The sequence below is a fragment of the Mauremys mutica genome, chromosome 11, assembly GCF_020497125.1.
Source record: "Mauremys mutica isolate MM-2020 ecotype Southern chromosome 11, ASM2049712v1, whole genome shotgun sequence".
In the NCBI taxonomy this organism is placed as follows: Eukaryota; Metazoa; Chordata; order Testudines; family Geoemydidae; genus Mauremys; species Mauremys mutica.
The window spans coordinates 18247615-18260493 of NC_059082.1; the positions used below are offsets into that span (position 1 = coordinate 18247615).

The 12879-nt window shown below is 42.9% G+C and overlaps 1 protein-coding gene across 4 annotated transcripts in view; it reads left to right on the forward strand.

Moving 5' to 3' along the window:
• The window catches only part of HOMER2 (homer scaffold protein 2), a 115545-nt gene extending 106529 nt beyond the window's left edge, over positions 1-9016 (forward strand). For all 4 annotated transcript variants that reach the window (XM_044981120.1, XM_044981119.1, XM_044981122.1 and 1 more), the window contains one exon: positions 6990-9016. In XM_044981120.1, coding sequence (XP_044837055.1) covers positions 6990-7178 — 189 coding nt within the window. In that variant the 3' untranslated portion in view covers positions 7179-9016. The remainder of the gene's footprint in view (positions 1-6989) is intronic.
• Positions 9017-12879: the final 3863 nt, after the last annotated feature.

The window sequence follows — 12879 nt, forward strand, 5'->3', positions numbered from 1 at the left end:
TCAACCAATTTGCCTGGAACTGAAGTTAGACTCCCTAGCCTGTAATTGGCAGGATTGCCTCTGGAGCACTTTTTAAAAATTGGTGTTACATTATCTACCTTCCTGGCATCTGGTATAGAGGCTTTCTTCAGTGATAAGTTATGTACTACAGTTAGTAGTTCTGCAATTTCATATGTGAGTTCCTTCAGAACTCTTGGGTGAATACCATCTGGTCCTGGTGACTTATTACTGTTTAATTTATCAGTTTGTTTTAAAATTTCTTCTACTGACACATCAGTGTGGGGCAGTTCTTCAGATCTATTGCCAAGAAGGATCGCTCTGATGTGGCAAAAATCAGAGGGGTAGCCGTGTTAGTCTGGATCTGTAAAAGCGACAAAGAGTTCTGTGGCACCTTATAGACTAACAAGTGTATTGGAGCATGAGCTTTTGTGGGTGAATACCCACTTAGTTGGATGCTCTGATGTGGGTATCTCCACTACATCCTCTGCAGCAAAGATTGATGCAAAGAATTCATTTAGCTTCTCTGCAGTGGCCTTGTTTTCCTTGAGTTCTCCATTAACACTTTGGTTATCTAGAGGCACCAGTGACTGTTCATGAGGCTTCCTGCTTCTGATGTACTTAAATTCTTACTGTTAGTTTTTGCATCTTTTTCAAATTGCTTCTCCAATGCTTTCTTGGCCTGCCTTTTGGTACTCTTACACTTCGCCTGCCAGTTTGAGCACCTTCCTATTGCCCTCACTAGGATTTGACTTCCAAATTTTAAAGGATGCCTTTTTGCCTCTGATAGCCTCCATTACTCTGCTTTGAATCATGGTGACTTTCTTTTGGTCCTCTTATTGTCTTTTTTGATTTGGGGTATGCATTGAATCTGAGTCTCTAATATAGTGTTTGTAAATAGCACCCATGCTGCTTGCAGGCATTTAAACCATGTGACAGCTTCCTTTAATTTATGTCCAACAAGCGTCCTAATTTTTGTGTAGTCCCCTTTTTTAAGTTAAATGTTACTGTAGTGGGATTTTTGGGTTTTTTTTTTTTTTTTGCCCTACAAGGACAGTGGCATTGGAGCAGTTTTTATAGTGGGGATGCTGAAAGCCATTGAACAACACTTGTATATGATGGAAACCACTTCAAGCTACTGTACCCCCAGAACCCTTACTTCCTGCACCCCGTACAAGGATGTTAAATTTAATTATATTATGGTGACCATTACCCAGTGATTTAGCGATCGTTATCTCTTGAACCAAATCATGTGTTCCACATACGACTAAATCAAGGATGCAACAAACAGATGGGGGAAAACAGTGAGACAATACAGATCACTCTGATAAACAGAGGTAACAGTACATCAGCTGTCTAACCATTATCGTTTTGGCAAAGGAAATGGCCAGGGAAGGTTTTAAGGAGGGATTTGAAGTAGGATGAAGTGATCTTGGTGAGTGTTTATGGGGAGCTCTCAGGTGTGTTCAAAACTTAAACAAATGGGTGATGAAGACTGGCATCACTGGTGGAGCAGATTCGACATCTCAGTAGCATGTAAGAGATAGGGCAGTGATCAGCCGTGTAGGACCTTAAAAGCAAAGACTAGTAATTTGTGTTTATGCAGCAGGGATGGGAGAGCCTACGAGGGGATGCAAAGAGAGGGGTAATGTGGTCAAAGCAACAATCCGGGGAAATGATTTTCGCAACAGTTTTGAATGGATATAAGTGAGGTGAGATGGGACAGGTCAAAGCTGGAGAGAGGGTTGCAGTAGATGAGAAGTGGATGAAAAATGTAGCTGTTTTGAGGGAGAAGAGAAGTCAGATCTTAGAGGTATTACACAGGAAGAGGTGGCAAGATCTAGACATGGCCTAGATGTGAGGATCTAAAGCAGGGGTCTCAAACTCAGTTTACCTTAGGGCCGGTGCCAGTCCTCAAATCCTCCCAGCGGGCCAATAATGTCACTCATGCCGCCCAGAACTCCGCCCCCAAAACTCTACCCCCACCTGCCTAAGGCTCTGGGATGGAGTTTAGGTGGGGGAGGCGGTCTGGGGTAGGAGGTTGGGGTGCAGGCTCTGGGATGGAGTTTGGGTGCTGGGTGCAGGCTCTGGGCTGGGGCCAGGGGTGGGGGTGCAGGAGGAGGGGGTGGGGTTGCAGGCTCTAGGAGGGGGGAGAGAGTGCAGGCTCTGGGAGGGAGTTTGGGGGCAGGAGGGGGTATGTGGGGAGGGGCTGGAGGTGCAGGCTCTGGGAGGGAGTCAGGGGTGCGGCACTTACCTGGGGCTCCCAGGCAAGGCGGGGCAGGCCGGGGGGGTCTCTGGCGCACTGCTGCCCCCACGCACTGCCCCCACAGCTTCCCGTTGGCCGCAGCGGCGCTTGGGGCGGGGGCAATGTGGGGAGGCACAGCCCTGCCCCGGGGCCGCAGAGAAGGGCCGGCGGACACATGGAGTGAGCAGGCAGATGCCGCTCAGCTCGCCTGTGCTGCCAGTGGTGAGCGGAGTCCTGGGCCATTGTAAATCGCCTGGGGGATGTGTAGGGTGGGGGGAGCACCCGGGGGCGGCAGGTGGGGCCAAGGGAGAAGACCTGGCCCCAAAACTGCTGGAGCCCTGCAGGCCACATTGGGGAGGTTCTTGGGCCGCAGATGGCCCACGGGCTGGGAGTTTGAGACCCCTGATCTCCAGGGAGGGGTGAGTGTAAGACTGGTTTTAGAACTGATTTGGCTAAAGAGTTTCTCCCTCTTCCCGTCTCTCCATATTCTTCAATGCCTCCAGCTTCTTTGCGGAGCTCAGAGACAGTGGTACGGCTCCCTGGTTAAACATACTGTGTCCAGTTTTTATGAATATTTGGGACAGTAAAACTAAAAAGCATGTGGCCATGTTTTCAGCAATTAATTATTTTTCAACATTTGACACCCTGTAAATACGGACAAGCAAAGAGTGAAAGAGGAAATCAGTTTTGTTCTTGTTTGAACAAAGAGTGTAGAAATCTTTTTAATAGTGAAATCTCACTCTGTAGTTCATTTTTTGTGTGTCTAATCTGTTCAGTGATACTAATTTTTGATTCACCAGTCACCTCAGTGCTCAGCCCTGTACAGAATGTAGAGAAATGTTTAAAAAAAAATCAAATCTGTTGTTGTCTTGAATATTTAACTGGAGAAATGGCTTATGCACTGAACTAGTACTTCAGCTGAGACTTTTTTGTGTTTTGGCCTTTCTTAAATAGGTTGTGCTTGTATGGAAGGATACTCATCCCTCTTGGTGTCAGTTAAGTTGTGATGGAGGCAAGCTTAGCAGAGCTCACAACAAAGGGAACAATGGCCAAGGGGTAACGGAAAAAGTAAGAGCCAGAAGCACTTTCTGGTTCCAGGGTTTGAGATAGGAAGCATCTAGGTAACTGGTATAGGTTTGGTTTAGGCTGGTAGTGACCAAGAAGGTATTACAAGTTGATGGTTGTTTTTGCCTGTGCTATATAAGTGAGTGCTTTCATTTGAGTCCAAGTCACCATCATAATTAGCATCCTGAGCAGCAAAATCAAGAACTGCAAGGGCATGGAAACTGAACCACGCTCTCACTTGGAAATGATTACTTATGGCTGAGGCACCTTGGTAAGGTGTGTGTTCCCTACCTGTGCTATAACTCTTCTGGGTATAAATTAGGGTGACCAGATGTCCCGATTTTTGGGTCTTTTTCTTATATAGGTTCCTATTATCCCCCTCCCCCATCCCGATTTTCCACTCTTGCTGTCTGGTCACCCTAGTATAAATAAAGGTCTTTGGACTCTGGGACTGTCAGTTTGGCACTTTCACAAGCTTAAACCACCATAAACATAACACATGAACAAAGAATAAATGAAACAAGGTCATCTAGGTGAGAATAGTTGAAAGACTATTGAAGAGGTGGGAGGGAAATGTGTGCTGTGGGAATAAGAGATTAACATAGGCCATTTCTACATGGTAAAGCTCATTATTTAAAGTTTTAAGAAGACTTAAGTTTAGATATTTACACTGTCCTGAAATGCGGAAAAGCAGAAGGAAATAAGAGAATGAGGCTTTCTTCTGCCAACTAACAGAAGTTACTAGATCACAGGTCCTGGTTCTCATGGGAGACTTCAGTCACCTGGATATCTGCTGGGAGAGCAATACAGCAGTGCACAGACAATCCAGGAAGTTTTTGGAAAGCGTAGGGGACAATTTCCTGGTGCAAGTGCTGGAGGACCCAACTAGGGGCAGAGCTCTTCTTGACCTGATGCTCACAAACAGGGAAGAATAAGTAGGGGAAGCAAAAATGGATGGGAACCTTGGAGGCAGTGACCATGAGATGGTCGAGTTCAGGATCCTGACACAGGGAAGAAAGGAGAGCAGCAGAATATGGACCCTGGACTTCAGAAAAGCAGACTTTGACTCCCTCAGGGGACTGATGGGCAGGATCCCCTGGGAGAATAACATGAGGGGGGAAAGAGTCCAGGACAGCTGGCTGTATTTTAAAAAATCCTTATTGAGGTTGCAGGAACAAAACATCCCAATGTATAGAAAGAATAGTAAATATGGCAGGCGACCAGCTTGGCTTAACAGTGAAATCCTTGCTGATCTTAAACGCAAAAAAGAAGCTTACAAGAAATGGAAAATTGGACAAATGACCAGGAAGGAGTATAAAAATATTGCTCAGGCATGCAGGAGTGAAATTAGGAAGGCCAAATCACACTTGGAGTTGTAGCTAGCCAGAGATGTTAAGAGTAACAAGAAGGGTTTCTACAGGTATGTTAGCAACAAGAAGAAGGTCAGGGAAAGTGTGGGACCCTTACTGAATGGGGGAGGCAACTTAGTGACAGAGGTTGTGGAAAAAGCTAATGTACTCAATGCTTTTTTTGCCTCTGTCTTCACGAACAAGGTCAGCTCCCAGACTACTGCACTAGGTAGTACAGTATGGGGAAGAGGTGACCAGCCCTCTTGGGAGAAAGAAGTGGTTCAGGACTATTTAGAAAAGCTGGACGAGCACAAGTCCATGGGACCAGATGCGCTGCATCCGAGGGTGCTAAAGGAGTTGGCGGATGTGATTGCAGATCCATTTGCCATTATCTTTGAAAACTCATGGCGATCAGGGAAGGTCTCAGATGACTGGAAAAAGGCTAATGTAGTGCCCATCTTCAAAAAAAGGGAAGGAGGAGGATCTGGGGAACTACAGGCCAGTCAGCCTCACCTCAGTCCCTTGAAAAATCATGGAGCAGGTCCTTAAGGAATCAATTCTGAAGCACTTAGAGGAGAGGAAAGTGATCAGGAAAAGTCAGCATGGATTCACGAAGGGCAAGTCATGCCTGACTAACCTAATTGCCTTCTATGACAAGATAATTGGCTCTGTGGATGAGGGGAAAGCAGTGCACATGTTATTCCTTGACTTTAGCAAAGCTTTTGATACGGTCTCCCACAGTATTCTTGCCGGCAAGTTAAAGAAATATGAGCTGGATGAATGGACTATAAGGTGGATAAGAAAGCTGGCTAGATTGTCGGGCTCAATGGGTAGCGATCAATGGCCCCATGTCTAGTTGGCAGCTGGTATCAAGCAGAGTGCCCCAATGGTCGGTCCTGGGGCCGGTTTTATTCAATCTCTTCATTAATGATCTGGAGGATGGCATGGACTGCACCCTCAGCAAGTTTGCGGATGACACTAAACTGGGAGGAGTGGTAGATACGCTGGAGGGTAGGGATAGGATACAGAGGGACCTAGACAAATTAGAGGATTGGGCCAAAAGAAATCTGACAAGGTTCAACAAGGACAAGTGCAGAGTCCTGCACTTAGGATGGAAGAATCCCGTGCACTGCTACAGACTAGGGACCGAACGGCTAGGCAGCAGTTCTGCAGAAAAGGACCTAGGGGTTACAGTGGACGAGAAGCTGGATATGAGTCAACAGTGTGCCCTTGTTGCCAAGAAGATTAACGGCATTTTGGGCTGTATAAGTAGGGGCATTGCCAGCAGATCGAGGGATGTGATCATTCCCCTCTATTTGACATTGGTGAGGCCTCATCTGGAGTACTGTGTCCTGTTTTGGGCCCCACACTACAAGGAAGATGTGGAAAAATTGGAGAGAGTCCAGCGGAGGGCAACAAAAATGATTAGGGGGCTGGAGCACATGACTTATGAGGAGAGGCTGTTTAGTCTGCAGAAGAGAAGAATGAGGGGGGATTTGATAGCTGCTTTCAACTACCTGAAAGGGGGTTCCAAAGAGGATGTATCTAGACTGTTCTCAGTGGTAGCAGATGACAGAACAAGGAGTAATGGTCTCAAGTTGCAGTGGGGGAGGTTTAGGTTGGATATTAGGAAAAACTTTTTCACTAGGAGGGTGGTGAAGTGGTGGAATCTCCTTCCTTAGAGGTTTTTAAGGTCAGGCTTGACAAAGCCCTGGCTGGGATGATTTAATTGGGATTGGCCCTGCTTTGAGCAGGGGGTTGGACTAGATGATCTCCCGAGGTTCCTTCCAACCCTGATATTCTATGATTCTATGAACACTGGTTTCTAAAAGAAAGAATACATTAATGGAGCAAATTGCAGTGTGGAAGAGCATTAAGTTGTTTTCACTGACTATATGCTTAAATATTCAGCCAAGGCGTTTAAAAGAAATCCAGTAGAACCTAATAAAGCGACATTATTACTCAGGCAATGTTTTGTAAAAGCTTATTTTTCAAAGCTAAACCACCATAGATAATTTTGTGGCACAGAGACTAATTTTGCAACTGTCGCAATGTATGCACAGTGCACAATTTAAATCCAGCTGAATTTAAAGATATCAACCAAATGACAAAATCTAATGCAAAGCATCTTTTCCACTTAATCTGTATCCTTCCTTGCATTAGTCAGATTAAAAAAAAATAGCCCTATCATGTCAAAATTGCTTCCAGAGGTCTTTGCATTAGGCAGACTAAAAGGAAGCCAAAGCAAAACATTTAAAGTCTGCGTAACACTGTAACATCATCCATCTTCTCTAAGATTCATGTTATTTTTTCTTTTCTATTCTTTTTTTAAGGCTGCTGAGAAAAAGAACAGAGACCTGGAGGAGAAAGTCAGAACACTAAGGACAGATGTTGAAGAGAGCAAACAGAGACAGAACAGCCTTAAAACTGAATTAAAGAATTTTTTAGATGTACTAGATGGGAAGATAGATGAACTACATGACTTCCGACAAGGACTGTCTAAACTGGGAGTTGACAACTAGACGGCAACAGATTTTTGTAATCTAGGGTCTGAATGTTTGGTGTTTTGTTGATCCCAAATGTGTATTTTACAAAATTTGACTAGAATGTTCCACTTGTTGGCATTGTTTCTGTACATACAGGCTGAAAATTTGCTATGTTTTTTCAAACCAGTTGTGCTGCTCACTGAATTCTGTTGAGAAGAGAAATTATTTATATGGCTGCTCTGAGTTTGTGAAGAGGTGGAGGATTCTGTCTCAGGAATCTGGAACTAGATCTACCTTATATGATTATGCAGTTAGTTGTTGCAGGGAAATTTATATCTTTCTTAAGGGCTGTTGCAACCATAGAAACAGAAAACAAGTATTTTCTAGTCCTGACTATCAGTACTCCTAGCAACACACAATTTTATTTCTTTTGTGGAGTGGAGTTAAGATTAGAGGGGGCTTCTGCCATGTGTAAATCAGTTGGGTAAAATATGTCTGAGTTGAGCTACACAAGTGTAGTGAATCCCGCTAAGTAGATATTAAGATCCTTAGGAACAAATCAATAAAGCGTAATTCACAGAAAGAAACCAACTGATTTTATACTTGTGTGACCTCCAATGTAGGGTTTACCATGTATGTGCACATACAGCACATAATCTGCAAAGTTGCAGTCAATCTCAGCTCTTGTACTTCAAATAAATCGTACAACAGCTGATGAGAACTTGTCTCATTTAACAAGAGCATCTTTCTCCTCAGCCCTAGTGTTTAAATTCATATAATTAAGTTAATCTTTACATCTTTGAAAAAAACCACACTCTCTTCCTGGGACCAGATATACAGCAATAGGGATGAGTTACTGTTTCACATATAGGTCTAGGTCCTCTAATTATCTGTATAACTTAATAACTGCTGTGAACATCCACTGAAGTGATTTCAGAGAAGTTAATCTTAAAAAAAACATTAGTTCATTTCACAGAACCGCTGGGGATGGTTTTGTACAAATGCAAGTTTCTGTTCAAGAGACATCCAGGGCTGAGGTAGCATGAAAGCAAAACCGTTTTCTTTGAAGTATACGTTCCGATCTCATGACATATTAGAAACCAAATTGCCCATTTAGAATGACAAGAAGAAAGGCATTGCAGAAACACATTGGAACTTGTATTTGATTATTCAGCAGCTCTAAACACATTCTGAGTAAAGCAAGAGAATGCTTGGGATGCCAGGACCATGAGAATAAGAAGCAAGCTTACTTCACTACAGGTGGTGACATAAACAGCAACACTGGTTCAGAATTCAGTCTAACTCTGCTTTTGTCTCCATAACTACCTTCAGGGGATTTTTATTTTTTTTAAGAACTGTTAGGGAATAGCCTGCTCTGAAGTTATTCTGAAATCCCATGCAAATCGAATTTGGGCAAGAAGTTCTGTTTATGTCCTATACATTGATGGTATTGCCTCTTTTTTTTTTAATCTGGCAAAGGCTACTGAAGTGTGAAATTAATGTGTTCCAACAGGATGGAATAGAGTGGCCATGTCACAACATTCATTTTACATATTACAAATTAGATTTCTAATTCTTAATAAATCTATAATCAAAGGGGTTTTGGTCATTTAAATAATGTAAGTGAAGAGTACATTGAATACCTTTGCACACAGATATAATAATCCAGATGCTGGAAGTCTGTAGAGATACTCTATCTGCAATAGTTCTTTAATTCTAGATTGCATCTACCACTGAAGTATTGTCTATCTAGCCTTGCCTTTTTTGTATATGTGCTTTGTAATCCTTTTATACAACTGATAGTAGGAAGCTGGGCTATTTCAGCATATGATCGTCTTTGTTGTAGAGTGCCAGTATTAATAAAAAAAACAACAACCAGGTACTTGGAAACATAATATAGAATGTAAGCATGTGAAAATAAGCTTTCACCAGTGCAGAATATCCAAGTGTTGCATAATGTGGGGTTAGATAATGTGCTCCAACTACTCAAAATTGAAAATGACAAAGGAAACAGAGTGTATTTTCTGAACAAATAATTTCAATATTCAGTTTGCATATAATATAGTTCACTTTGAATAACGAATCATCAAAATGGCAGCTGACCTACTTCTCTACTCCTGTCATACTCTCAAGGTTAGCGGCACCAACTGGGAAGCAAGGAAGTAAAACAATTGTTTGTCACAAACAGTATAAATTGCCAGGCTCCCTACTCTATTTCCCATTAATGTTTTTACCTCCTTCTTACTGAGAGCCTTACTCAATCTTCTGTTTTTCTTTCTCTCTTTTTCCCTACTAGCGAGTCTTAGGGCTTGTCAGCATGAGAGAGTTGTATTGGTTTAACTTAAGGTGTGATTTTTAAAAGTATGTCGTTAAATAGGTGCAAAGGGCTGTGCAAAAACTTTTTTTGGTTTAATCCAGATTTATTTTGGGTTCATCCAGTTATTTCAGTTTAACTTAAACCACTTAGGAATCAGATTAAAATAAATGAAAAAAGCCACTCTTAAACTGAAATAAGAGGGTCCACACACAGGGTTACACTGGTTTAAATAAATTAGTTTTAAAACTGACAAGTAAAACCAGTATAATTTTCTGATGTAGACGAGGCCTCATAAAGAAGAAATAAGGATAAGAGGGAAGGTGTGGATGCAGAGTCTAGAAAGAAAAGCATTTATTTCTGGACCTGCTACTCGTGCTGCACACTTCCAAGCAACCAGGGGAACAAGGCAGATACCCTTTGAACAATCTCTGTTCTCTCTCCTATAGTCAGGACCCCAGTGTTCATGTTCCTTCCTTCTTTGGCAGGTGTATTCAGTTCTTATGTGGTTGAGGCTTTGGAGGAGCTCAGCACACAATTTGCAGGCTCAGACATTCTGGCTGCCTCCATCCTCCACAGGATTGACAGCCCTGTCTAATTAATTTCTGCGCTCCCTTTTTCCTGTAACAAAATATAAATACTGGGTCCTGGGATTCAGGGCCCTACTTGTTACCTGTAAGGAATATGCAAATTGGTTTTCTCTCACCTTTGCCACTCTGTCTTCTTTTAGAAATTAGAGGAGATTATAAATGTTGCAGGCTCCCAGTCCACAGGAAGTTAATACCTCTGTCTCTTGGATACCTACATGCATTTCTTCCTTGAATCTTGATCCCTACCGGACAGGTTCTTTCATTAAGAGTGGCTGATATGAACCTATGTCACAGGGCTGCTGGGAGGGTAAATCCATGTTGATAAAGCACATTGAGTTCCTAGCATGAAAAATGATATGATTGCAAAATATTTTATAATTGAAGCTCTGTTGCAGCCCATCAATCAACTTGCAGTGCCAGATATGTGAACCTTATTAGCTCCTCAGGGACTTGGTGTGGCACAAAAACCTCTCCTCTCTTCCCTTCTTCCAACAAACTGAGTGCAGGACCTTGGGAAACCAAGCATTCTTTTTGTAGGCAATTCTCAGGCAGTACTAAGGATCTAGCATTCATGCTTACTCTAGCCCACCTTCATGCTTCTGTAGGTACTGGGCCCTGAGAATCCAAACCTTCTATTTCTGCAGTAACAACTGCTGAACTTTCCCTCAAGCTGTAGTTGGTTTCGCCCTTTCCTGTTCTTCAGGATCAGGTTTTCCCTCCATTTTCTGCTGTTTCATTTCTGCCATGCTGCCTAAACAACCTGGAGAGCTCTCAGTGGCCTTCCTGCCATGAAGGTCCCTCCTTGGCTATTAAGCCTGTTTGGTCACCATAAGAGACTTGTCCGTGGTCCTTAACCCATTATCTGGTGTCCTTTCAGTGCCTGCCGCAGACAGGAATACGTTGGCCAGTCAGTCTTGCATTCTGGCTTCCTTTCACACACACTCAGCCACTCCTGCTCTCCCTGATTCTCAGCTCAGTCCAACTTCTAAGCATCCCTTCCAGTCCTTTGTCCCTATGCTCAAGTTTGTTTGGGGGAAGAATGATTCTGTGACACTGCTCCTGCAGAACGAACACTTCATGATATGTGAGGGTGACTTCCCGCAGGGGGAACCTGACCAGTGATTCTTATTCAGAGCCCCCTAAATCTGGAGGCTACCCTCTGCTGGAAAATATTTCCTGTTAGGATGCAAGGTGGATATTTTGGAGAGACTCCCTGATCACAACAATGCAGCCTTCCCTCATGTTTTTTTCAAGACGTTTGCACCTTGGGAATGGGGTCTGTTTGATAGAGGCCTAGTCATATCTCAGTTATGCCCACTGAGTATAGTGTATTCTATAAAGTTGCAGTGGAAATATGTGAGGTCTCTAAGATGGTGATCTCTGCTGATTCCATGACCTCTCCTTTTTATGCTTATGTTTATAAGAAAGTGCTACTTAATGCTGTATTTTTTTTTTACCAAGGCTGTGCCATTAGTGTTGGCCCATCTCTCCTGATTTTGATATCTGCAGAACTCAGGCCCCTCCGTGAATAGCAGAGTCCATCTCAGTGATGCACTTTTTGATTGATGAGCTGTATATGGGGATAGCCATGGAAGGTCAAACATGTTTGACTCAAGGGGTGAATCCTGCTCAAACCGAATAGATGTTTGTACCCCTGCCCCTCTAGGGCTCTGATTTGTTCCAGGAAGATCCCAAGGTGACCAAAGAAGGATCAGAGACCAAACAATCCTGAAAGCACTAATTTCAGCCTCCATACCTCAGTCTGCAGATTTGTTTTTGCTTATTAACAGTGGTTTACAAACATGAATTTTCAGCACCCATCTGATATCGGTTAGTTCTCACTTTGCGTTAGGTCTACATTGGAGACATATATGGATTTCCTCATGTAAGCTTGTACTCACTCTTAGCTCAGAAGATGTAAAGGTTCAGTTTGTGGATGTAGGTTTCTCCCCTAAAGTGGCTAATGGCAGGAAACCTTCTACCTCAATCACTTGATCTTGTATTTGGAGTGTCTTGTTAATAGCGTCTTGTGCTCAGCACTCTGAGTGCGAATGGCTGTCATTTCCACTTCCGGAGGTCCTGTGGAGAGTAACTTTGCATCAGACCCCTTTCTTGTTAGGTTTTTGTTTATGGAGCATTTGATTTGTAGACTTGACTTTCAGAATGATATTTCATCATCAGGAATGGCCCTCTATTTAAAAATGCTATATTGGCTTCCTTTGAGACCTGGGGAAAGAGTCTTTCTTTTGTTTTCTGCCATAGCAGCCTTTTTAATTGGTATCTCCTTTGCCAAGTGATGAATCCGTGAGTTCGCTGGAATAGAACTGCCTTGTCTGTAAGGATGTCAGATTTTATCTCTCACTTTCCTTATCATTCAAAATTTCCTATTTTTCCTAATCCTCTTACTCAAGCTATTCCTATGCCCAGAAAACAGTCTGGAGATAGAGGGTTGCTGTGTTTTATGTGGCCTGGGTAATGCCTTTTGATTGTGTTTAAAAAAAAATTATTTTTGATTCCATGTCTAAAATTTGGAATGAAGCTTCTAAAGCCACCAGTGCTCAGTGGATTAAAGGCGATATGAAGAGTTTCTACAGTTCTTCACTGTTGTGTGTCTGTGAAATATTGCCATTATTTATGAAGAGAGAGAACCTAAGCATTAACTGCTGTACTGTATTGTGGCAGCTGCTTGCCTTACACTCATTCCTTTATTGCTCAATACCAGCTGATGCCAAAGCTGATCTTGGTCAGCAGTCTCTGTTGGATTGAGGTTCACTCACTCAGCAGATGGGTTTAACAAATATTTATTAAGGCAAAACACGGAGTAGTGATCAAT